Raw genomic sequence first — 22,278 nt, forward strand, 5'->3', positions numbered from 1 at the left:
AAATATTTTTATTGTATACATTTAGAGTATCTGCAATTTTTTACATTTAGTGTCTGTTCACAGATCTTAAAGGTCAACTAGTCTGTGTGCAATAAAACAAAAAGGCACGGGTGATGACATTTCTGTAGGTTTTACATCATGACGTGTGTTGGCTGCATCACACTCACCTCCATGCAAAGCGTAGAGATAACTTATCAAGATCCTTAAACACTCACTGTGAATCATCCTGCACTGGTTTCAACCTTAAATAAACATGTTAGCAGCTCCTTTTTCTCCTAGGAACTTCATGTTTCTTGACCTAAATCTGCAGTTTGGTGGCTTTTACCTTTGTTTTTCATGTCAGTTAGCAGAGGTAAGGAGGACGCAGGTGATAGGTCGATAAACTCCTGACGCCACATGTACGTTTGATTGACAGGGGACAAATGTAATGGCAATAGTCCTCTTTCAGCTATTGGATGAAAATCATGATTTCAGAAAAGAGACTGCCGCACTTTGGAGACTCGAGCAAGTGCCGATCAAATGCGGGACATCGTCTCAATTTGTGGAACGTGGGAAAAGTGGTTAAAATGCTGTGCAGTCCTGCACGAAGCTGGTCACCCTACATGCACGTTATGTCCCAGAGCTAAATCCATATTTTAAGGTTTTTCAAAAAACCAATTACTTTCCCGGTTAACTAATTACATTTATACAGGAGAAATTCTCTAATTTTATTATTTTACTTTGAAAGTAACGAGTGGCTATAACTAATTAGTTTTTGAAGTTGTTTGCTGAACACTGATTGTTACAGACACGTCTCGGGGCACCAGGCTTTGTTTGACACTGAAAACAGTCTTCTCACCTTCTTCATACTAAACTACATTGAAAGAGTTACTTCTTGATTACAGTGGGTGATTGTTCATGGGAAACAAAGTCTTTATCCTGAAAAACACAACTGAGCCCAACCATAGGTGTCACAGGGCTGTTCAAACTGAAATTCAATTCCTATAAGGTGACTCAATTTGCTGTGAGTCAGAAAATGTGCCCCAAGTCTATGCTCCTCTAGGTGAACAGTTACAAAAGTCATGAAGTAGTCACAACCAAACCAAAGGATCAAATCTGCAAACTGTAAAAGCAGAAATTACTGAACTCTTTTTCTGTGTCTCCCCTCAGGAAACGGGAAGAGCAGAAGACAAAGCATGCTGTTTTAGATTCTCTGGACTGTATTTTTTAATTTGGGAAGGATCTCCTCGCTGTACAGTAATCTGAGATGGATGTTGGCGCTGAGCATCACCATCATCATCATCACTCCTCAGAAACTACTTGGGGAAGCTCGTCGCTCAGAGCGAGTCCAGTCCCCTCCTCTCCAGGTCTGGCCTGAAGCGGGCCCAAAAGAGACATTTATATACTGTACATCTATATTTATTGAGAAGAGAATTTGCTGCTAAATACAACTACTGTCTAGAATTCTAACCGGCTCAGTCACTTTAATGAGTACATGCAATGTGTATAGATCTTTAATTTTTTTTGTTTTTGAAGTGGTGGTATTTTTAGTGATATTTTTTGTCATATTTCCATTTTCATACAAACAAAACTGCACCTCAAAGCTCCTGAGAGGTGTCTGTGTGAGAGACGAGCAGAGAGACGTTTCTGTAGCAAACTCAAAGGCTTTGATTTACTGTCTCCACCTTTCACACGCGACTGTTCACTCTGAAGGTTTTTTTTTCGAGGCCAGCTTTGATGTTACTGATAATCGAATCCGAACTGGAGGCTGTTATGAAGGCTGTGCGCTCTTGTCAGATGCTGGCATATCATTCCGGGATGCTGCGGTCTCATGTCGTGACCAATGAACAAACGTGAGAGGAGGAGAAAGGCAATGTGGGATTATTAACAAGGGCATTACGGGATTAGTTACGCCACCTAAATTCTTCAGAAGAGATTAAACTGCCGTGAACAACCCTCTCATCCTTTTTCCACCTCAATCTGACTCCTAATCTGCTGCGACAAAGACAAGATGCAAAGTGTAAAAATCTGCAGCTCTGCCTTTGTGAATTACAGATGTGCTCTCCTGATGCTATTCCCATCTCCCATCAGCTGTAAAAATGGATCCTTTTTTCTTTCCCTGGATTGCCTCCATCGTTGTGTTGCATGCCTGCTCTGTTGTTTAAGGAAGCACACGGCCACTCAGCTCCTAATTTAGGGAGCACAAACTATCATCCTGCCCCCCAGTGAATATGATACTGAGTCAAAGTCTATTTAACAGTGTTACCAGAGATGTTTTGTATGATATTCTTTAACTTTATTTGTGGATAATTGTTATTGGTGTGGGATTTCGTTGCAGATACCCCCTCCTATTTGAGCTTTTTTTCCAGAGTAAAGAAAATAAAATCTAAAGTTTAAACAGAAATCCTTGAAGTTGTTTCCTTTGAGCTTCAGAAATGTTTCCGGTGCTGCGTTCAAGCATTCAATGCTTCGTTTATTGAAAATGACAGACATTCTTCACAATACAAAATTATACAGAATACAAACTGTATACCAAGTCCAGTATAAAAAAAGAAAACAATACAAGTGTTACAAAGTTTTTTCATTGATTTGCAATCTCGTCTTCATTAAAAGAGTTCAAAAGAAAGACAAAATAAAGAATGACACAAGGCACAGCCGGTACTATCTGAGAAGCATAGTGCACACAATACATACATCACATGTGACACATTGGTTTCACACTGTGAGGAACATTTAAAGGAAGAAGTTGTTTTTTTTGTACAAGATTTAAACAAGCTCTCTATGCAGAGTTAGCTTCTGGCTAGTCTTTAGCAGCTAGCTACACGTTGCTGCTGTCCATGTTGGATGGACAGGGTCATGTGGAAATGTGCTGTACTTTATCACAAAGAGCCGCAGGCGTCTCACAGACACCGCAGCTTCATCGTATGGCTTTTACCAAGTGCTTTCAACCACTGGAATCTGAAGCAACTCAAGTGCAAAAAAAAAACGTGAGGTCACAAACTGTCTCGTAGGCAAAATGTATCAAATCAGATGAAAGAGCGCCGCTGCTGATGGTTGTGACAGAACTTTTCACGTGAGATGGACGCTGCAGATGGGTGTTTTTCCTCTGACTGTGGATCAGGATTTGTGGGTGGTGGGGGACAGGAGCAGAGAAGAGGGTGTTCCTTCCAGGTTTGGCAGGGGGACGGGCATGTGTCCGTTGATTAGGCTGGGGAACTGTGGAGGAAGAGAGGGGCTGAGAGTTAGCGAGGAGGGGACTAAAAGCTGCTTTCCGCTGAGGAACTGCAGCATTGTCACTGCTCTAGTTTCCTGTTCTTTTTTTTTTTTTTTTATTCATTGTGCCTCTTCCTTTTCGTCTCTGTCCGCTGCACCTCCAACCACAGAAGGAGAAGTCAACAGTGTTTGTGCACAAAGGATCCGGTGCATGTGTGTGCATGTGTGTGTGCGCGTGTGCCTGTGGTAGAGGGGGGTGTGGTGTGGTGTGTGTGAGTGTGTTTCACAAATGAGGAGCAGCTCTCAAACCAGTCCACCCTGTTCAGACCGGCTCCCCTGGGCTCAAACAGGAAGTATTCACAGGATTTCCTCTCCCTCTCACAAGCGCTGAAACAGGACACCTCTGCTTACTAAGTCTCAACCAGTTTCACAATCCGTGCTGTCTGCTGCTTTAACAAAAAACAGCTTCAAAATCTCCTTGTTTTTGCATTTTGAATCAGATTTTTATCAAGTGAAATCTACATGAAAACACAAATCTGAGTGAGACTGCAAGTTACTGTGTTGATTTAAGTCATGGTAAGCAGTGAAAACAACATTAGTAACCTTGTGTTAACTGTACAAACTGGTCGGTCTTGATCTTTTCATAAATCTCTCTGTCATTATCTTTGGGGGATTTTGCAGCACCGCTGAGTTCACCTGCACATCCTCACAACTTCCTCCTCAGCTTTCAAACTCTGCAAGCAAACAATAACCCTTTAAGCACACCCCCACGCTCTCATGAACTGATATTTTCTGGGTCTTCTTCTTCCTCTACCCATCCACACCTGTGCCTGTGTTTCTTACCTGGAAGAGGGAGCTGTGGCCCTGCAGCCGGGCGGGGCTGAGTGGAGCGACGGGGCTCAGGCTGCTCCAGAAGTGGATCCCTGACAACAGCGGACTGTGAGCCAGCAGCAGACCAGAGGGAGTCTGTGAGGAGGAAAAAAAAAGCAGAGAGAGGGAGATTTTGTGTGAATTCGAAGGAAACAGTGAAGGCAACATTTTTGTGCAGAAAAACACTGGTTGGAGAGAGGTAATGCGAAACATGCTGAAGTGGTAAATGGACGTGTATTGGCGTTTGGAAAAACAAACCGACGGAGCAGGAAGGAAGTCTGTGGTTTCTCCCTGAGAATACAGGGGTGACGTGTGGAGGAGAGGACGGTGGGGGATGTTGTTGATTGGGGGGTGGTGGAAGAAAAAAACATATGAAATCAATTTCAGCCTCTCTCCTGGTCTTCTCTCCCTTCCCCCCTCGCTACTTTCCCCCCTGTGTCACCTCAGAGAAGTGAGCCAGTGTTGCAGAGGGACCCGGCCTCGCTCCCATTATTAATGGAATTATTGGAGCATATGGCATCACTTAGGGCCTCTTCCCTCCCCTCTCATAGGCTGGACTAGCAGAAGATTTCTGTAAATCTCTTGTTTTCCTCTGATCTCTTTTTTTTTGCACACTCACAAACAGGAAGAGTAACAGTTACACCTTTTTCAAAGTGCGGCGGAGCCTCTGATGTGGTGGAGTCATTTTCCTTTGTAACAACACCAATTTAAACACACTCACACACATGAAACAGACAATTCAATACCAGCTGATGCTTGGAGCAGAGATAAAACTAGCCAAGTATCATAGCTGGATGGATTGAAAACTGGATTTGTGGTTGAAAAAAAAACAGAAGCGCCCACCAAATCTGACAGCACATGGCTTAATTTTCAGAATGAGCATATTTCAACAAATCCTGCAAACGTTGGAGCTGTAATTTTAGTCTTTACTTCACAGACGTGCTCATTTGGGTGATTTACAAGGTCAAACCCAAACCAAACACAGACAGTGACTCAAAAATCTAAATTTGCATTTTAAAACTCCTTCATCTCGTGCTCATTTGACCCTGAGACAATAAAAATGACCCTTTTTTGATATCTGGAGGAAATTTGGGCTTAAGTTTCTACGTAAATAAATAAAGCTGCAGTTTCCAGCAGCACACGCCAAGCTGTGTCAGGTGTCTCTTTGAGGACACTGACATCAGACTGGTTTAATCCCATCATGCCCCTGTGGACCCAGCCAGCTCACCCCACAGAGGGTGCAGAAGCAGGCAGAATCAGAAGTTGGTGATCTCCTCTCTGACTTGATAAAGTGAAGCTCATAGTGACAGAGTTTCTGAGGGTCCACCTTCAGGGCTTGAGAGCAGAGAAAACAGAGCGGGTAAAATGTGTTAAAGGGGAGCTTTGGGGTGTGTAGACATGTCTCAACAAGACGGAGATGAAGCAAGTTTGAAGCAGTTTCAGGTGTCAGTTTAACTTGGATCGCAGAAGAACAACTTAAATAGGTCAAAAGTCTCAAAGTGTTGAATCATAATTTACAGTCACTAAATGAGAAAACGTGAGCAGGCTCATGCTGCACATAAAGAGATGATGATTGTTTACGTTCACTCGAATCACCTGTGCAGTGAAGAAGGCAGGGGTGAGGGAGCCAGACGGCAGCGCGGGGCTGTTCAGGGCGATGGAGCCGATGTCGCTCCCCGCCAGCAGCAGGGACGGAGCCGAGATCTCCAGAGCTTTGGGCTTTTTGCTTTTGGGTGGGAGTCCATCTCCTTGGTTACTACTACTTGTAGAGCTACTTCTGACACTGCTGCTGCTGCTCCTCTTCTCAGGAAGCTGCAGGGCTCGCTCCCTGTGCCCAGAGGAGAGGTTGAGGGGCTGAGCGCTCAGGTCAGAGTCCTCCTCCTCCTCCTCATCCTGGGCTGCAGGGCTCCAGCTCCCCGTCGACTTTAGGGGTTTGGTGTGAGGAGAGGTAGGGGAGTGGAGTTTGGACAGCCGAGGAGGGATGTAGGACTCGGGCTTTGAAGAGGGAGGGGGGCTCATCTCGTTGGCATTGGTGCCAAAGCGGATGACGGAGCGCGGCTCCTCCTGGCGCTCCCGCAGAGCGCGGAGCAGCTCGGGCTGGTTCTGCAGGGAGCTGATGCTGAAGGAGGAGTAGAGGCCTGAGCGGAGGTAGTCGTTCCGACACTGCTGCGCCCCCAGGGCTGCCAGAGTCCTCCTCTGGGCCTCCTCCTCCCCTTCCTCTTCCTCCTCCTCCTCTACCTCCAGCTCGGAGGCCTCTCCTTCCTGCAGGGGAAACCTTCCAGAGGCCAGACCCATCTCCACAGCCTGAGGGTCCATCTTCAGGATCTCAGGGAAGGAGACGAACTTATAAACAAACTTCTGGCCAATCACCTTCTTGATGATGTTCTGCAAAAGAAGGACACAGGGTTTTGGAAAAAGGGGCGCAACGTCTTAAAAAAGATAAATTATGAGTTAAATGAAGTTTTAATTCTTATGAAGTAAATGTAGAGATGGGGGGTAAATTTATTCTTAAAGTAAAGATTCAGAAAAAAGAAGTGACACAATGTTTGACATTTCAGTGTCAGAGTCCAACGTCATGGCAGATCTTTACTCAGTGTTAATGAGAAAGAGGAAGTGGAAGTGTCTATCCGGGGGAGGATGGTGGCTAAAGAGAAGAACTGGTTGAAGAAGCTTCGTCTGTGTTGTTCACCTTGTCGTAGTAGTAGCGCAGCGCTCTGCTCAGCTTGTCGTAGTTCATGTTGGTCTTGTTCTTACGCAAACCCCACAGCTTGGCCACTTCCTCTGACTTCAGCAGCTTGAACTCTCCGTCTGTGGACGTCCAGCAGATCAGGTGCTTGTGACTCTGGTCCAGGAGCAGCTGCAGCAGGAACTGCCACAGAGTGATGGCGCTGTCCATACCTGCAGAGAAAGGGAAGAAAGGAGGGGGCGATACATAAAATCAGGTGTCAAAGCTCACAATGGTTGTTTTTGAAAGTGGAACAAACCCACTCAGGGACGTCAGCTGACACAGGACAAAAGACAAACCACTGACACACACTCCCTGAAGATACTAAGACAGAATCTCTTAATCACCCTGAATTACAAAGCTCCTGTTAAGAACATGAGTCTTTTTTAAGACTTTTCCTTGTTTATGTCTATAAATCGTCTTTTACGACGTACTGACAAATCTGGGTGAACATCCGAGGAGTGAGTGCTAACACGTGTCGTAAAGGAGAGTAAACCGCTGATGAATAGAACAGTGTTACAGAGAGAAGTGTAATGTAGCAGCACCAGAAGAGTAAAAAAAAAAACGTATAAGGAGGAACAACAGCTCAAGCCAGAAATATGCTGCGGTCCAACCTGGCCCTCTCTCCACAGGAAGTATGACGGGCCCAGGGTGGGTTATTCCTTTAATAGAGGAATGTGCAGCCTCTGAGCTGCTGTCTGCCTCAGAGGAGCTCACATATGTGTGAGTGTGTGAGTGTGTGTGTAGGGTAGCACTCAAGGGTTTTATCAATTGGTTGATGAAAGATGACAAATTGTGAGACTTTTGGATAATTTGTTATTGTTTCGGTCATTCATAAAAACGTTTTAAGTCACTTACAAACCAAAACAAAAAACAACCTAATTTCCAGCATCTCATGTGAGTTTGTTCCTTATTTTCTTTGTGGTTCTTCACTTTTACGCTTCTGGATAACTTTGTCCATTTTTTATTTCCTATTTCCTTTGAGGAAAAGGAACTGTGTCTCAAAAAAACAAATAAATCATTTGGCGTTTGAGAGATTTTGGTGGGAATCAAACTTTTTTGTGTCAACTTTGATCAGTATTTGGAATAAATTTGGATAGAGTGTTGGATGAAGCCAGATGTGATCACTTTTGAGTCTGTCCCTTGATGTTTATTGTCCCAGTTTTGAAGATGTTGTCTATTCAAAGTCCTTCATCAGCTGCTTTCTAGTGTTGTGTTAAAAATTGGGGGATATGAGAGTTGTTTATTCCTCAGGTACGGTTTCTGATCTGATTGTGCACTTGTTAGCACTATAAGTACCTGATGCTCAAAGACAAAGACAGCAGACTGGCATTCAGCCTCAGATTTGTGTCCAGAGACGAGAGACAAGAGGAAGGCTGCACTCGTTTCCGACTCCTGCTCTCCCCTGAGTTTTCTATCTTCCATGTGAAACTACAAACCTGTCAGAGTCAGGACTTCCTCCTATTCTACTTCCAAGGACAAATGGTGAGGAGAGGGGATCCCACAGCAGGGGAGCGTTTCCCCAGTCCTGCCACACTTCCCATCAGGGTCCCAAAGGGAGAGAGGGTCACAGATCAGATCATTGTCCCCCTTTACACAGCTCCACCCTGTGTAACCCACTCTGAACCCAGGTTCAAGTTTTTATCACTTTGAGGGGAAAGGTGAAGATTGGAAGTCAATTTCACCTTTATGAGATGTTGCACCACAGTTTGAGAGAAGATCCAGACAGTTTAACTGTGTAATAAGGTGATAATAGCACCCCTAAACTGGCCAGTATGAGTCCTTCAGACCTGGTACACCTCTTTCCAGGAATATCCCGGGACTTTGTGGTGGTTTGGCTCCGGGATCCGGAGTCCCTGCTGCGGATGCTCAGCCTGAGAGGTCTCTCCGTGCGCACAAAGCCATCCAGTGTGTTGGCTGGACGGAAACTCCTAATGAGATTAGATGGAGTGTGTGTGCAGACATTACTTAGCCATGACTAAATCTGCTCTCTTCCTGTTCGCAGACGGTGGAAAATTCAACATGGGTCCATAAGAAAAGCATCTCTAAACAGTGCCCGGAGACTCTGAAGCTCTTCTTGCGCTGCTCGTCTTTTGTTTGTTTGCTTCTCGTATAAGGAGGCTCAACTTGTATCCGGAAAAGTTGCACCAAGTGTTACGCACAGAGGTCTGGATCACTATTCTGCCCCACTGACTCATTTTCAAGATGTTGCTCGGACCGGAAGACGCCACAAATGTGTCTAAATCTGTGAACTATTTCTGCTTTAACATCGAGCGAAGTTTAAAACTCTCTCGATGGAAACAGTTTACCAAAAGACAGAAACTTTACACCAAAGAAAACCATGTTCAGAGTGACCACAAGCACTAAACATAAGTAATTCAAGCTGTACGAGCCAACAAAGCGCCGTTCATAGAAAGATGTCATTTCTTTTACCTGCGGTGTCTGCCTCGGTGTTTTCTCTCCTCGAAACTTCACGGTGCCTCTTGTGTGATTCCTTGTTTTTCCATGCTTACTGCTTCTCTACACAGTTGTGCTGCTCTGAAATAGGATCCTGCGCTTTTTCTTTTTCTGAGCAGGAAGTTGGAGCAGGCAGACACAGAGCCGGCTGACTTCCTCTCCCCTACGATTCCCCAGGCAGTTTGCCGTCTGTGTAAACACACTTTTCCTCCCCTCCTCTTCTCCTCTGCCTGCCCGCTGACGGCCAGCAGTAGGCCTACGCTGTGTCGGCACACATGGAGATACAAAAACTCCTACAGCCCGTGAACTGACATCATCAGACCGCAGCCTACTGTGGTGCGTTCAAGTGCGCCTTGGTGCTCACAACATCAACAGATAATGGTAACAGATTCAAGTTTAAATTGTATGATAAGCAGGATATACGGAAGACGATGAGGGTCACTATTTTTGGGGAGAGGTAAGGCCAGAAAAAAACAAACAAACAAAAAAAAAAAACAATGAATAAATATAAAAAGATATTTTTTCCTTAGTCTGAAGTCATAAGTCTAACTTTTCCTCCTTGAGCTCAAAACTCTGAAAAAAGGCAGATCTTTTTTAGTCGACTATTTTTATATTACAAAGCACTTTGTAAAACTTGTTTTGCAAAGTTCCATATAAATGAAGTTTTTTATTATTATTTTTATTGGTCCAAATAGTTTTCACAGTGGTCTTAATATTGACAAACACCTATAATAATAATAATAATAATAATAATAATAATTATTGTAAATTCTATTTATATATTTTTTTAAAAGGCACAAAATACAAAATACAGGGGGGGGGGGGAAACAGAAATAAGAGTTTATGATTTGGGATGGGTACTGATTTAGGTTTTTTCATTGGTACCAACAGAATTCCTTCTGAGTAGGCTACCGATTCGTGTAAATTTAAAAGGCACCATGTACCTAAACGTATCTTTGTGACAGTGATGGAGTGGAAAAGTAGGCGATTTTCCATGCTGGACTTGAATAAAGCATTGCAAGTTTATATAACTATAAATAATTGTGTAAAATTGAACACCTTTGGGGTTTTATTATTTAACACATTAATACTGCCAGGCACACGGTAACAGTACCGTACCTTTTCAAATGTGAAAGGTACCCATCCCTAATCATGATAGTGGGAGTCAGGTCTTAAAAGCTTTTTTAAAAAGGTGGTTTTTGAGGTAATTTTGAAAGAGTGGAGAGTGAATTACAGATGTTTGGAGGGAGGGAGTCTGAGGGTTGGTGCAGCACCTGAGAAATCTGCCCAAATGGGAAACCAAAAATAACAATAATCTGAGATTAGCTGAAAGGTTTGAGATAAGGTTTAGGTCAGGGTAACTTTTGCAGCACTTTCCACCACTGTAAGTAAAAATAAATCACAGCACGGATCAGATGTGTTCAATGACTTGAGGAAAACTGCCATTGAATATATTATAAGTGGTAGATGGATAGTTGTGTTTTATTTGAAGTGGTTAATTTATTTCTGGAACTTATTTATTTTCTCTCCGACATGTTGCCATTAAAACATAGTGATAAAAGTGAAGGGATAAAAAAAATGTTATATAAATCAATAGAAAAAATGGAAAACATAAATCGTTAATTTTAACTTTTTTTTTTTTTTGTAAATAGATAAGGACTACATTAAAAAAAAAAAAAAAATCAATTGATCAATTTTAAAAAAGTGAAACGCATAATCGCTCCACGCATTCATCGCCATGATCCACCTGTAGAGGTCAGTGGTCTCCGGAGGACTGTCACCTGTGGGCGCGGCTCCACTTCGCTGCGTCTGATTGGCGGATGGGCTTAAGGCGGCTGGATGTGGTACCTTGGAGAGCGGTGAGCAGCAGTCACTGCAGCAGAGTCAGACTACAGCGCAATGCCTCGTTTTACCGTCCACATCCGAGATGAATGGCTGGCGGTGCCCTGCCGGGACACCTCCAACACCATGAAGTGGCTCGGACAAGAAGCTCTCAAACGTTACGTGAAGAACAAACCGGACAACGGCGGCATCGGGGCCGTTAAGGACACCCGGTTTGTTGTGCGCAGGTGTCAGGGTTTGGGTTTGTTGGACGCGGATGATACCATCGAGGATGTGCTGGAGGATAACGACTTTGTGGAGCTGGGTAAGTTTTAGCTTAGTTGTGCCTACAAACTGATACATCAGCTGTTATCATAAAAGATGTATAATGTGTATTCTGATCCTGATTCACAGCTATCGAAGGCGACACCATGTCTCCTGACTTTATCCCATGTGAACCTGGAGTTTCTCACCTGTATCCTAAAACTTGTTGACTGTCTGTTACACTGTATTTATAGAGTCTACTTACTTTTATAAATGGTAAGAAAACATCTATCACAACAGGGTGTTCCACAAACTGTTCTCCTTAACTAACATGTGAAACAGAACAGCAGCGTATAAGGAACCTGGAGAAGTAAGTGTACAACTATTCTCTGTTTGTTAAACTTAAATTACCCTGTGCTGGTTTCATATCTGTAACTCCACTCTCATGTTCAGTACATCTGCCTGGATGGCAACAGCCTTACATCGACAGATCTGGTCAACTTAGGAAGAGGACTCTACAAGATAAAGGTAATGATCCACGATCTGGTTTTGTTGTCATTGCTGCTCTGTGGTAATCTTTGACTTAATGTAATGATTCCCAACATTTCCAGCTGACATCAGAGGCAGAGAAAAAGGTTGTGCAATCTAGAGAGCTACTGGACACCATTGTTAAAGAAAACAAAGGTTTGTAAATATCCCTGAATTAACTACTTTCAAACAACAGCATTTCAGTAATTAATGATCTCATAACCTCTCTCTGCTCCTCCAGTTGTCTATGGAATTACCACAGGTTTTGGCAAATTTGCTCGCACAGTCATTCCCGTCAGCAAGCTCAAGTAAAGGAAACCTTTAATGTTCCATTTTTCTTTGCTGAAGCTAAATGTGCTTTTGAAGAACGAGCAGTGATTGATTGCCATATACTTCTTATTCCACAGAGAGCTACAGGAGAACTTGGTGCGGTCCCACTCAGCAGGTAACTGGACTCTGTAGAGTTTTAAACATAAAGAAATGTTAGGAAATTGAAAAGATGTTTGAGATTTTCTGCTTTTAAATCAGAAGCTTGATTATCTGATGGTGTTTAGGTGTTGGAAACCCGCTGAGTCCGGAAAGGACTCGCATGCTGCTCGCGCTCAGGATCAATATTCTGGCCAAAGGGCACAGTGGAATATCTTTGGAAACTCTTCATGCCATGATCCAAGCCTTCAACGGTAAACCAGCAGCTTCACTCTACCTGAGCTGACCAGGACCTGGTGATGACGTCTTCCTTAGCAGATCAGTAAAATGAAAACTGCTCATGTGTTTGTCATTTTTCTCTTTCAGCTTCTTGCCTCTCCTTCGTCCCAGAGAAAGGGACTGTGGGTGCCAGTGGAGACCTGGCACCCCTCTCTCACCTCGCCTTAGGGCTGATGGGAGAGGGTAAAATGTGGTCACCCAAGAGCGGATGGGCTGATGCCAAATATGTAAGATCCAACAGACACGCCTTTTCTGTATGACAATCAGCAGCTTGATGCTGCAGGAAATGTGCCTTTCACTTGTAAGAGCAAAAGGTTGCAAGGTCCAGTAGGAAAACATGTTTGCTTTTTGATGACCCTTGACCCTTTTACATGTTTTTTCTCCTTTCATCTGTGGCCAGGTCCTGGAGGCCCATGGACTGAAGCCAATATCGCTGAAGCCAAAAGAGGTACGCTTTGAAAAAAACCACACTCACTCATGTTTGATTTGCCTGCACCAGAGATCCTAAGTGAGGGTTCACCAGGAACACATTGTGCCTTCTCAGGGATACAGATGAAGGGAGCAGGAGGCGTGATAATCACAATGGATGTCCCAGTGGCATCTTTCAGTAGAGAACAGATCCATCACTTTCTTTGTGTTGCTGTTGCAGGGTCTGGCTTTGATCAATGGGACCCAGATGATCACCTCTCTGGGAGCAGAAGCTGTGGAGCGAGCACAGGCTATAGCTCGGCAGGCGGACATCATTGCTGCTCTCACCCTGGAGGTGCTCAAGGGTACCACAAAGGCTTTTGACAGTGGTAAGCAGTGCTAGCAAACAAAAACAAATAATTAACCACCTCAAAGTCAAAGGTTTGAATCTGATCCATCCTTCTTGATCTTCTGGTCTTCTCCTGCAGACATCCACTCATTGCGTCCTCACCCAGGACAGATAGAGGTGGCTCAGCGCTTCCGTTCACTTCTGGACTCAGATCATCATCCATCGCAGATTGCAGGTCAGATCCTCTAAATACAGTTTTCACCATCTTACATTCAAAATCAGAAGTGCTCCTTTAAAGACCTGTACATCACATCCCTGCATGATGATGTTTTCACACACAAAAACAACCGTATTAAAAACTGAAATCGGGGAAACTGCCCTGTGCTCCATTGACTTTAAACTTAAAGCTCCTGTGAGGAACTTTTGCTCTATGCTCATTTTGGCGCCCCCTATGGAAAACAATGTGCCTCTTATCTTATTGCTCATCTTTTAGTACATGTGTTAACAGTAATTTCTGATTAAAAATTAAGTACCGCTTTCTTTTGATGGTCAAACCCATCGTCCAAAACCACTCAATGTGTTTTTTTGAAATGTAGAATTTAAACAAAGTCTACTTTTTGTGCCACAGTGTAACTCACTGTGTCAGACACAGAGAGTTGTAAGCTTAAAAATTACTAAAAAGAATAATCAATCTTGTTTTTGATGGTGGTATTTAGTTTCATTGGTCACAAAGAGGCCACATTATTAATTTTATTCAGTTTGATAAAGAGATGAAAAATCCATTCAGGAGCTTTAACTGGTAAATAACATAGATATCCACCCATTAATCAGTGAACATCGTCCTGCGGCACCGAGCCAAGATTGATTACTTTGACCTTCTGACAGAATCTGCCATCGTCTTATTCTAGCTCACTTTAAAAAACTGCTGCAACACACAACAAGCTGCTTCAGCACCGATGCCGCATATCAAGAGCGTCCTTAAATCCCTTCTATGGCGTACAGGGCTACAATTTTGTAGAGTCTGCATGTCACAGTTTCCTCCCACACTACACACAAACATCTAATAAGGAATATTTCTCATTCAGAGCCAGATTACTGCACTGTGGCTGCCCACACCTCATAAAATAGTTTGAGATGGTCGAATTCAGAGGGTGTAATTCCCCAAGGGGATAAACAAAGTATAGCTTTTGGTAATATTATGTAGCCTTAAACATGTGGTGCTTAATGAGTATCATCTGGTCTTGGTTTGATTTTCCAGAGAGCCACCGGTTTTGCGACAGAGTCCAGGATGCCTACACCATGCGGTGTTGTCCTCAGGTGACCTCCAATGAAATTTATTTCTACTCAGCGTATTACTTTCTCAGTCCTAATCCTCACACCCAACATATTTCTGCATGCAGGTTCACGGAGTCACCAATGACACAATCAAATTTGTCCAGAACATCATCAATACAGAAATCAACAGTGCCACTGACAATCCTGTATCCTTCAAGATTTATCTGTGCACATGTTTTATTGGATTTGAGATCAGAACTATGTTCCTGAACTGCCATAAAAGATGGTGTTCGCTGAAAGAGGTGAGACTATTTCAGGAGGGAATTTCCACGGAGAATACCCAGCCAAGGTATGAACAATTCTAATCTGAAAACTGTAAACAGGCTTTGATGTATATTTTATTCTTTACTCTCTCACTAAGCTTCCCTTTTCGTTAGGCTTTGGACTTTTTAGCGATCGCAGTCCATGAACTGGCCTCCATCAGCGAGAGGAGGATCGAGAGGCTGTGTAATCCGTCTCTTAGTGAGCTCCCTGCCTTCCTCGTCAACGAGGGAGGACTCAACTCGGGATTCATGATTGCTCATTGCACCGCTGCTGCCTTGGGTAAGTGTGCAGAAAAATAAAGTAACATTTTGAACTGCACATTTGTTGGTAACACTGAATACTTACAATATGAAATGATATGTAGAGTGACTGAGTAAAAACATATCTCATTAAATTACATATCTGTATTTTAGCCTCTTTTCTCCTCTCACCTCTGTTTTTTAGTTTCAGAGAATAAAGTTCTGTGTCATCCGTCCTCTGTGGACTCACTCTCCACCAGTGCTGCCACAGAGGATCACGTGTCTATGGGAGGATGGGCTGCTAGGAAGGCTCTGAGGGTGGTGGAGCATGTGGAACAAGGTAAGAACTTTTGTATGATTCTCAACAGTTTTACTTATGACATATAGGAAAAACTAATGAGTCAAATTAATACATTATTGGCTAAAAACAAATGACAGAATGGATTAGCAACTTCAAAACTCCAGCATTTGTAGTTTTCACTCCAGAGGAGCTGTCAGCTAATTATTGGTAAAATTCAGAGCAGCTAGAGACATCGTTCAGTATCTGGTGCCAAAAAAAAGTGCAAAGGTAGGTGTTGAAATTCTTGCCAGGGTAAACAAACTGAACTACTGTAGCACAGATTTGCTTGGTTAGGAATCAAACCTAAAACTACCTGGATAACTCAACCATAATATGTGTTGAAATAGCAAACCACTGTTCAAAGCTCAGAGGGCTTAAAAACTACTGTTATTCATTCATATGAGCTTCTTGTGGTATTCATGATATAAGATGTTTTAAATAAACTTAAACCTTTCAAAACTAAAGCACCATTAAATGGACTGAACAGTCTTGCTGAAATTAGTTATTAACAATATGTTTTATTTTTCTAATAGATTTGTTTTTGTCTCTTCATTTTCAATGTGTAGTGTACCATAAAAAGTACTTGAGTAAACCTAAGCTTAAGACCAGTGCACCTCACTGCTTAATCCATTCTAATGTACCGAGTATAAAGCCAGAGTTTTCTTTTAAAAACTCAAACACACAGGTTACCAGATGTAGAGCAATGTTTACATTTCTGACTGAAATATTGGTAGCAAAAGAGGGAAATGTCAAAAATATACTGTGATTCTTTAAAGCAAATAATCAAATAATAATAGATCTAATAAGCAATAATGATAAGTCACTTTCTGACTCTGATTGAAGTTTCCTGTGATCAGTTCTTGCTATAGAGCTGCTGGCGGCCTGTCAGGGCATTGAGTTCCTCCGCCCACTTCGTACCACCACTCCACTGGAGAAGGTCTATGAACTTGTACGCAGTGTGGTCAAGTAAGTCAACAGATGTGACCAAGGTACAAAACTTTCTCTCTGCTGAAATGATGTGCAGGGAGGTTAATATTTATCCCACTCTGACTGTCTATGAATCCTAACTGTTCCTCTTTTTTACCAGACCATGGATTAAAGACAGATTCATGTCTCCAGACATTGAAGCTGTTCACCGTCTGATACTTGACCAAAAGGTAAGAGAGAAATAAAAAAGGAGAACTGTTCTTACTGTGGCTCTAAAATAAGAAAAATAGAAAGTAAAAGGTGATCATAACAGTGATTTTGAGGTGACATGTTTCTGTTTTTCTCCAGGTGTGGAATGTAGCCAAACCTTATATAGACAAGTATCAGACAGAGTACATCCCAGAGTCCCGTCCCATCTCTCCAACGGCTTTCTCTCTGGACCCACCAGCATCACCTAGGAAAAGAGTTCGCCATGAGTGAAAACATTTCAAACTTTTTTACTCACAATACCTAGAATTAAAACCAAAATTTATTCAAAGTGTTGTTGATTTCTCTGGAAACAATCTGCATTTAAAAGAGGATTTGAAGATTTCAAAATGCAATGTTACTTTGACCACATGTGGACTGAATTGATGCCATGATTTCTGATATAAATATTTGTGGATCCTTAAGGAATGGAGAAGCTTAAAAATCAGGGTTTACTTTATTTTTCTGTGATTATCTGGTATTGAAGTTGTGTTACACAGCTGAGCACCAGAGAGGTATTTATATTACCATTTTTATTCCTGAAATGTGCCTGATTCAGTTTTTATTGTCACGTGACTACCTCAGCCACTGTACCAGTGATGTTAAATGTTTTAATAATAATGCATTAAAACAACGATGTCTGAATGTTGTACCTTTTGGTGTGACTTCATGATCTAAAACAATTGTCATGTATTTGTGTATAACTTAGACATCAGAACAATAAACAGTTTAAAGTGGCACTTTCTTGTCTGCTTTCTATCAATTGAAAAAAATCTTGATGCATTCAAGCCATGAATATATTTATATGGCCCTAAGGGTCTGGAATAAAGTATAAAGTAAGTTTCCAGATGTCGTTTAAATTTTTCACATTGTCTTGAAATATAACCGTGTACTCAAATTGCAGGAACAAAAATTACTTGCTTCATGATGACAAGAATGATGGATCCATTGCTAGCGCTGTTAGACTTCACATTCATCAATCAATGGTTGTGATCTCTTCAGCTGTTTTTGTTTGTAATGTATAGATGACAAAACAACAATTAAAAAACACTTAAAAATAGATTAACATTTCAAACAGCCAATATTAGCAGTTTGACATTCATTAATCATGCTTTTTCTCCAATAATAGTGTCATATTTGTGCGCAAACACGCACATCACACACACACAGTGTACACAAAGACTAGAAAAACATTAAAAGACAGCACCTACCTGTCCAGTCTGAGAAGCCACCCTGCCACCCTGAGGTGCTGTAAGGGAAAATACCTGAGGATGATAAAATGGTAAATGTCACAGACCCACAAAGGAAGCTTCAGTAAACAAATTCAAAGGTTACACAAACAACTCATGACAGATAAAAGCAGAGGGGGACTTCTGGCCCAGGCCAGAAGTATTTTGTGCACAGAAATAGTTCATATGTACAATAACCACAGGCTTATGTGCAAGTTTCAGAATTTTCTTACATCTCACACTTAACCACCAGTGAACAAAGATTATTGAGCTGACGTCATCTGACCTTCATTGCACAAAAGTAATGAGTGTACATCAATCTACAGACGTATAAAACGCATTTACCTTACTACACCCTTGAACAATCCCTGTTCACGGCCTTAATACATTGCTAACATAGCTTCCAATAGCACAAGCTCATGTCCCATGTGCATAAAATGACTGAACAAACCTCCTGATGGTGACTTATTTTAAGCTATAACATTAAAAAAATAATATTTTCCATTCATAAACCACGTTATGCTAAAGATGTGTGGATTAATGACCTAGAGAGTTACAGCAAGCAGCAGCTTGGTCAAGCTACTGTCAACAGACGTCAAACGTGAAGTGATGACATTACAACCTTGAGAAGATAGGGGCAGTGTGACATCGACGGCACGGTGTAACAAGTTGTTTTGTAGACCACGAGTAAAAAAATACGTCTCCTTCGAGCCGGATTCGAACCAGCGACCTAAGGATATCAGCATTACAGCCTCTACAGTCCTCCGCTCTACCAACTGAGCTATCGAAGGGACGGTACGCCACACGTAGTCAAAAAACAATTCGTTTTTCTCATAATAATACGGCTTATTACTCTTCTTTTTCTACGGGATCATTAGCTTTAGCAAGTAAGCATTTTAAAACGTAATGACGGAAGTGCGACGTTAATTAACGTCACTTACGCTCGATAGCTAGTTACATATTTAAAGAGTGAACCGAAACGCGTAGGAAACCAACAGCAGACAAACCGCCCGTCATGTTTTCTAGCAAACATTGTTAGGCTTCGTGCAAAAACATAGAAATGTGTTTTAAAGCTCGGAATCAGTCGAAGCTGGCAAGTCTTTAACAAGTGCTGCTCGATTATGTACATACACGCTCTTTGCTTAGCAACAAACGGAAAGAAGTACAGAGTATGTCCATTCTGCTAGTTTGCCAAAACTCTACACTGGCATCAAATAAGGTATCTATATACTTCCGTCCACAGACATAAACATGTATGTTTGTCACATTTTACACAACGAGCAATGTAATTTGTTTGCGCTAACATCATACTTTTGCAGCTACTAGTACTTACTTTGAAATATACAATTAGATTCCTCCGGCTGCCTGCTCAATCAGTCCATTTCAGAAATACCTATCTATTTCTTTTATTTGGGAACTAAATAAGGTTATCATTTCAAACAATGGTAGGAGTTGCCACAATATATTAATGCTATTTTCATTTGTAAATTAATTTATTTCTTCAAAGAACACCTCTTCAACTGTCATTTAAATGTCAACCACCAGGTGGCAGTATACGACCATTTTAACAAAAAACACTGTCCAAGACTCAACTAATCTGCCACGGGTAGGGAATATAATACTCCCGCTGTTGATCAATGCTACTAAGTCATTGTCAGTTTTGCACACACATCTTAGAAAAATCAAAATAAGTCCCATTTTATCTGTAAATATACTGTACAAGAACAACAATTGAAACACCTATGTTGTTCTTTTAAACATGTTATGAGTTTCATTATCTAGAAATTAGGTATTATCTGTTTAATCAAATCCAGTAAGGGTCATTATCCTCTAGTGTTGCCTGTTACACAAAAAAATTAATAAATAAAAAATGGAAAAAAAAACCAACAACAACAACTGTGGCCTTTTTAATTTTTTAAAATTTAACCGGGTTGGTCCAATAAAATTAAAAACTTCTTCTCAAGAAGGCTGCATCAAAAAACACAGCTAAAGATAGAAAAAAGAGAGACAAAACACAACAATTAACAAAGCACATCATTATGAATTGAAAAAAAAAAAAAAAAAAAAAGACTATCTATGAGCCATATCTGGAGATCAACTTTCCCAACTGCTGAGCTAAAACATCACCATCTTATAGACAGTGGTGCTAACCCAGTTTCTAAATTCATCATTCTCTGAATCCATAATCTAACACAAGCTACTGCGCTCTGCCAGCCTTATATATATGTATATATATATATATATATATATATATATATATATATATATATATATATATATATATATATATATATATATATATGTCAAGGATAGTACAAAATGAGAATAAAAGGTTCAGTGTCAGAGAAACACTAGTATTTCTTTATTTAAATATATAACCACTTTTCCAAATGAAACTGTTATTTTCACATCCTGATATCTTTAAAACACAAGTTTTCAGTTACTCTACAGATTAATAGTAACGTATACAAGACGCCTATAATGTAAATAGAACTCGACAAGCACTGCCAGAGTGGAAGGAATAACAAAACTTGCCCTGTATAATCTTAAAGATATGCTAAAAAAAAATCTGTTTCGGCCATTCACAATATTAACTGTGATAAAACAGCTATTCAACTTTCATAAAAGTAGCAATATTCTTATCTTACTGAAGGTTCAATGTACTTCTTTCCCCATTAAGAAGGAGCCATGGGGAATCAATGAGTCTGTGGAGCAGAAAAGTGATGACAATAATTGCTTCAGTGAGGTATATTACAGGCCTGTAATGATGAATAGGACTTAATGCCCGCCTGTTTCACTGCACATCCCCTCTCATCCAAGATGAAGACATATTCATCCAGCCCTGACACTTTAAGACTGTCCTGTGATAGTTTACCTACTTCATCATACCAAACAGTACAAACATGGGATCAGATACAGAGCTGTGACAAGGTCACAGACTGCTTGGCGCTCCTTTAAAAATGAATGGCACCAAGTTTAAAGGGTGATCTTTAAGATATGTAATCATTAATCATTAGAGAAGACAGGAGGCCATACAACACAAATGTGATGATCATCCTCATCAACAGCGATAAAAACTTCCATTGCTCCCCCCTTTTTTGCAGTTGTCTTCTTTTATGCATTAAATGAGATATTAAAGACAATATATATGCTTTTGCCTATTTTCACCCTAAAGTTGTACAAACCATCTCCCAGTGTCCAGCTTCAGCAAGCCTGTACTATGAAGTATAAATAGAAGACTTCAAAGAGACTTGTGTGATTATTGTATAATACTTGAAAATGCAGATAATTCCTGCACTAAGTGAAAATTAAAGCACCATGAGAGCATCAATTACTTCTTCCTTGAGCTGCTGTTACTGTAAAACATTTCAACCAATTTCTTGTCAAATGTAAAACAGATCAGCCTCCATCAAAGCTCCAGTGGTGAATTTTTGACAGGTTAAGAAAAAAGACTGAAACTAAAATTGTGCCTATTTTTGATGCTTCAAGAGCAAACAAGTTGATTATTTCTGTATGATCATTTGTAATGTCTGATACATGCTGCTAGGGGGTAAGCGTCAGACCCAATGAACTGGACACTGAGCTGTAAAAAATCATAGTATGTACAAATGACTGTCAAAAGCCAGGTGAGATTTTTCTGTTTTCCAGAAGCAATGATCAAAAAGATTTCTTACAGATTACTCTAGGACAAAGTCAAAGGAGCTTTAAATTGTTTCTACTCTAGGCATGTAAGTCATTTCTACCAGTATAAGTTGTACAACTTCAAATATTATCACTGATGATAAGCAAATATGAATAAAAACAAATTAACCTATCTAAAGGGTTAAAAATCCAAAATAGAAAAGTTCATAATAACAAGAAGTGGAAAAATTCATTTTAGTATAAAAGCTTGGCGAATTTGTGCAGCAAGTTTTGCTTCAAACCTCCTTTAAGGTAGGGCCTGCTGGACTTTTTGTTGTAAACACAGCATTCAAACTGGGCTCCTCCTCCTTGGCTCACCCACTGCCTCCGATGGAACACATTCAATAGTCTAGCGATTGTCTCTAGCATCGCGTTTCTGTGAGCGAGAAACTCAAGAGTCATGCACCTGACTTGGCATGTTGGCACAAGCTAATCACAGTTAGCAGAAGGCTAACTCGCGTTGCTCTTCGCCCCGAGCTTCTCTCCAAGTTTCTGAAAGCAAGTGAATCTTAAGCCAAGCTTCACTCTTATTTAGGAAAAAGTTGTATCTGTTTAGCGTTTCTTCTCACCTTGTACTTCTTTTTTTTCTCTGTCTTCTGTCCATAGACTGCCGACCATTATTGTAGCCGCTCAGAGTAGCGTCTTCCGCTCGCTATCATCAACACGCAAAGTCACCTGCGCACTGGGCGCGCTGTGAT

The 22,278-nt window shown here is 41.3% G+C and overlaps 3 protein-coding genes, 1 long non-coding RNA gene and 1 other non-coding gene across 6 annotated transcripts in view; 2 read left to right on the forward strand and 3 right to left on the reverse strand.

Moving 5' to 3' along the window:
* LOC141796097 (cyclin-dependent kinase 17-like) overlaps window positions 1-2,383 on the forward strand; it is a 42,491-nt gene extending 40,108 nt beyond the window's left edge. For both annotated transcript variants that reach the window (XM_074677016.1, XM_074677017.1), the window contains one exon: window positions 1,150-2,383. In XM_074677016.1, the coding sequence (XP_074533117.1) occupies window positions 1,150-1,187 (38 nt within the window). In that variant the 3' untranslated portion in view covers window positions 1,188-2,383. The remainder of the gene's footprint in view (window positions 1-1,149) is intronic.
* Window positions 2,384-2,458: 75 nt separating this feature from the next.
* LOC141796098 (ETS domain-containing protein Elk-3-like) lies at window positions 2,459-9,551 on the reverse strand. The gene is made up of 5 exons (XM_074677018.1): window positions 9,221-9,551; window positions 6,752-6,960; window positions 5,659-6,447; window positions 4,036-4,158; window positions 2,459-3,195 (listed from the first exon to the last, which is right to left on the reverse strand). Exons 2-5 carry the CDS (start codon window positions 6,956-6,958, stop codon window positions 3,097-3,099), a joined length of 1,218 nt encoding a protein of 405 aa, XP_074533119.1. The 5' UTR covers window positions 6,959-6,960; window positions 9,221-9,551; the 3' UTR covers window positions 2,459-3,096.
* A 1,592-nt stretch (window positions 9,552-11,143) lies between these two features.
* On the forward strand, window positions 11,144-17,146 carry hal (histidine ammonia-lyase). The gene is made up of 20 exons (XM_074678168.1): window positions 11,144-11,390; window positions 11,480-11,540; window positions 11,672-11,699; window positions 11,783-11,857; window positions 11,941-12,013; window positions 12,099-12,165; window positions 12,265-12,302; window positions 12,412-12,537; window positions 12,650-12,789; window positions 12,963-13,010; window positions 13,212-13,359; window positions 13,459-13,554; window positions 14,578-14,636; window positions 14,720-14,800; window positions 14,878-14,943; window positions 15,032-15,197; window positions 15,363-15,497; window positions 16,355-16,463; window positions 16,585-16,654; window positions 16,773-17,146. The coding sequence occupies exons 1-20, from the start codon at window positions 11,144-11,146 to the stop codon at window positions 16,902-16,904; spliced, it is 1,965 nt and encodes a 654-aa protein (XP_074534269.1). The 3' UTR covers window positions 16,905-17,146.
* LOC141796871 (uncharacterized) lies at window positions 16,748-22,260 on the reverse strand. The gene is made up of 3 exons (XR_012598908.1): window positions 22,150-22,260; window positions 17,882-17,935; window positions 16,748-16,878 (listed from the first exon to the last, which is right to left on the reverse strand). It is a non-coding gene; the product is annotated as an uncharacterized LOC141796871 (long non-coding RNA).
* On the reverse strand, window positions 18,602-18,690 carry trnay-gua (transfer RNA tyrosine (anticodon GUA)). Its single transcript is given in 2 exon segments — window positions 18,602-18,637; window positions 18,654-18,690. It is a non-coding gene; the product is annotated as a tRNA-Tyr (tRNA).
* Window positions 22,261-22,278: the final 18 nt, after the last annotated feature.

The sequence above is a fragment of the Halichoeres trimaculatus genome, unplaced genomic scaffold (assembly GCF_033239565.1).
Source record: "Halichoeres trimaculatus isolate MK-OKI-2021-1 unplaced genomic scaffold, fHalTri1.1 fHalTri1_scaffold_10, whole genome shotgun sequence".
Classification (NCBI taxonomy): domain Eukaryota; kingdom Metazoa; phylum Chordata; class Actinopteri; order Labriformes; family Labridae; genus Halichoeres; species Halichoeres trimaculatus.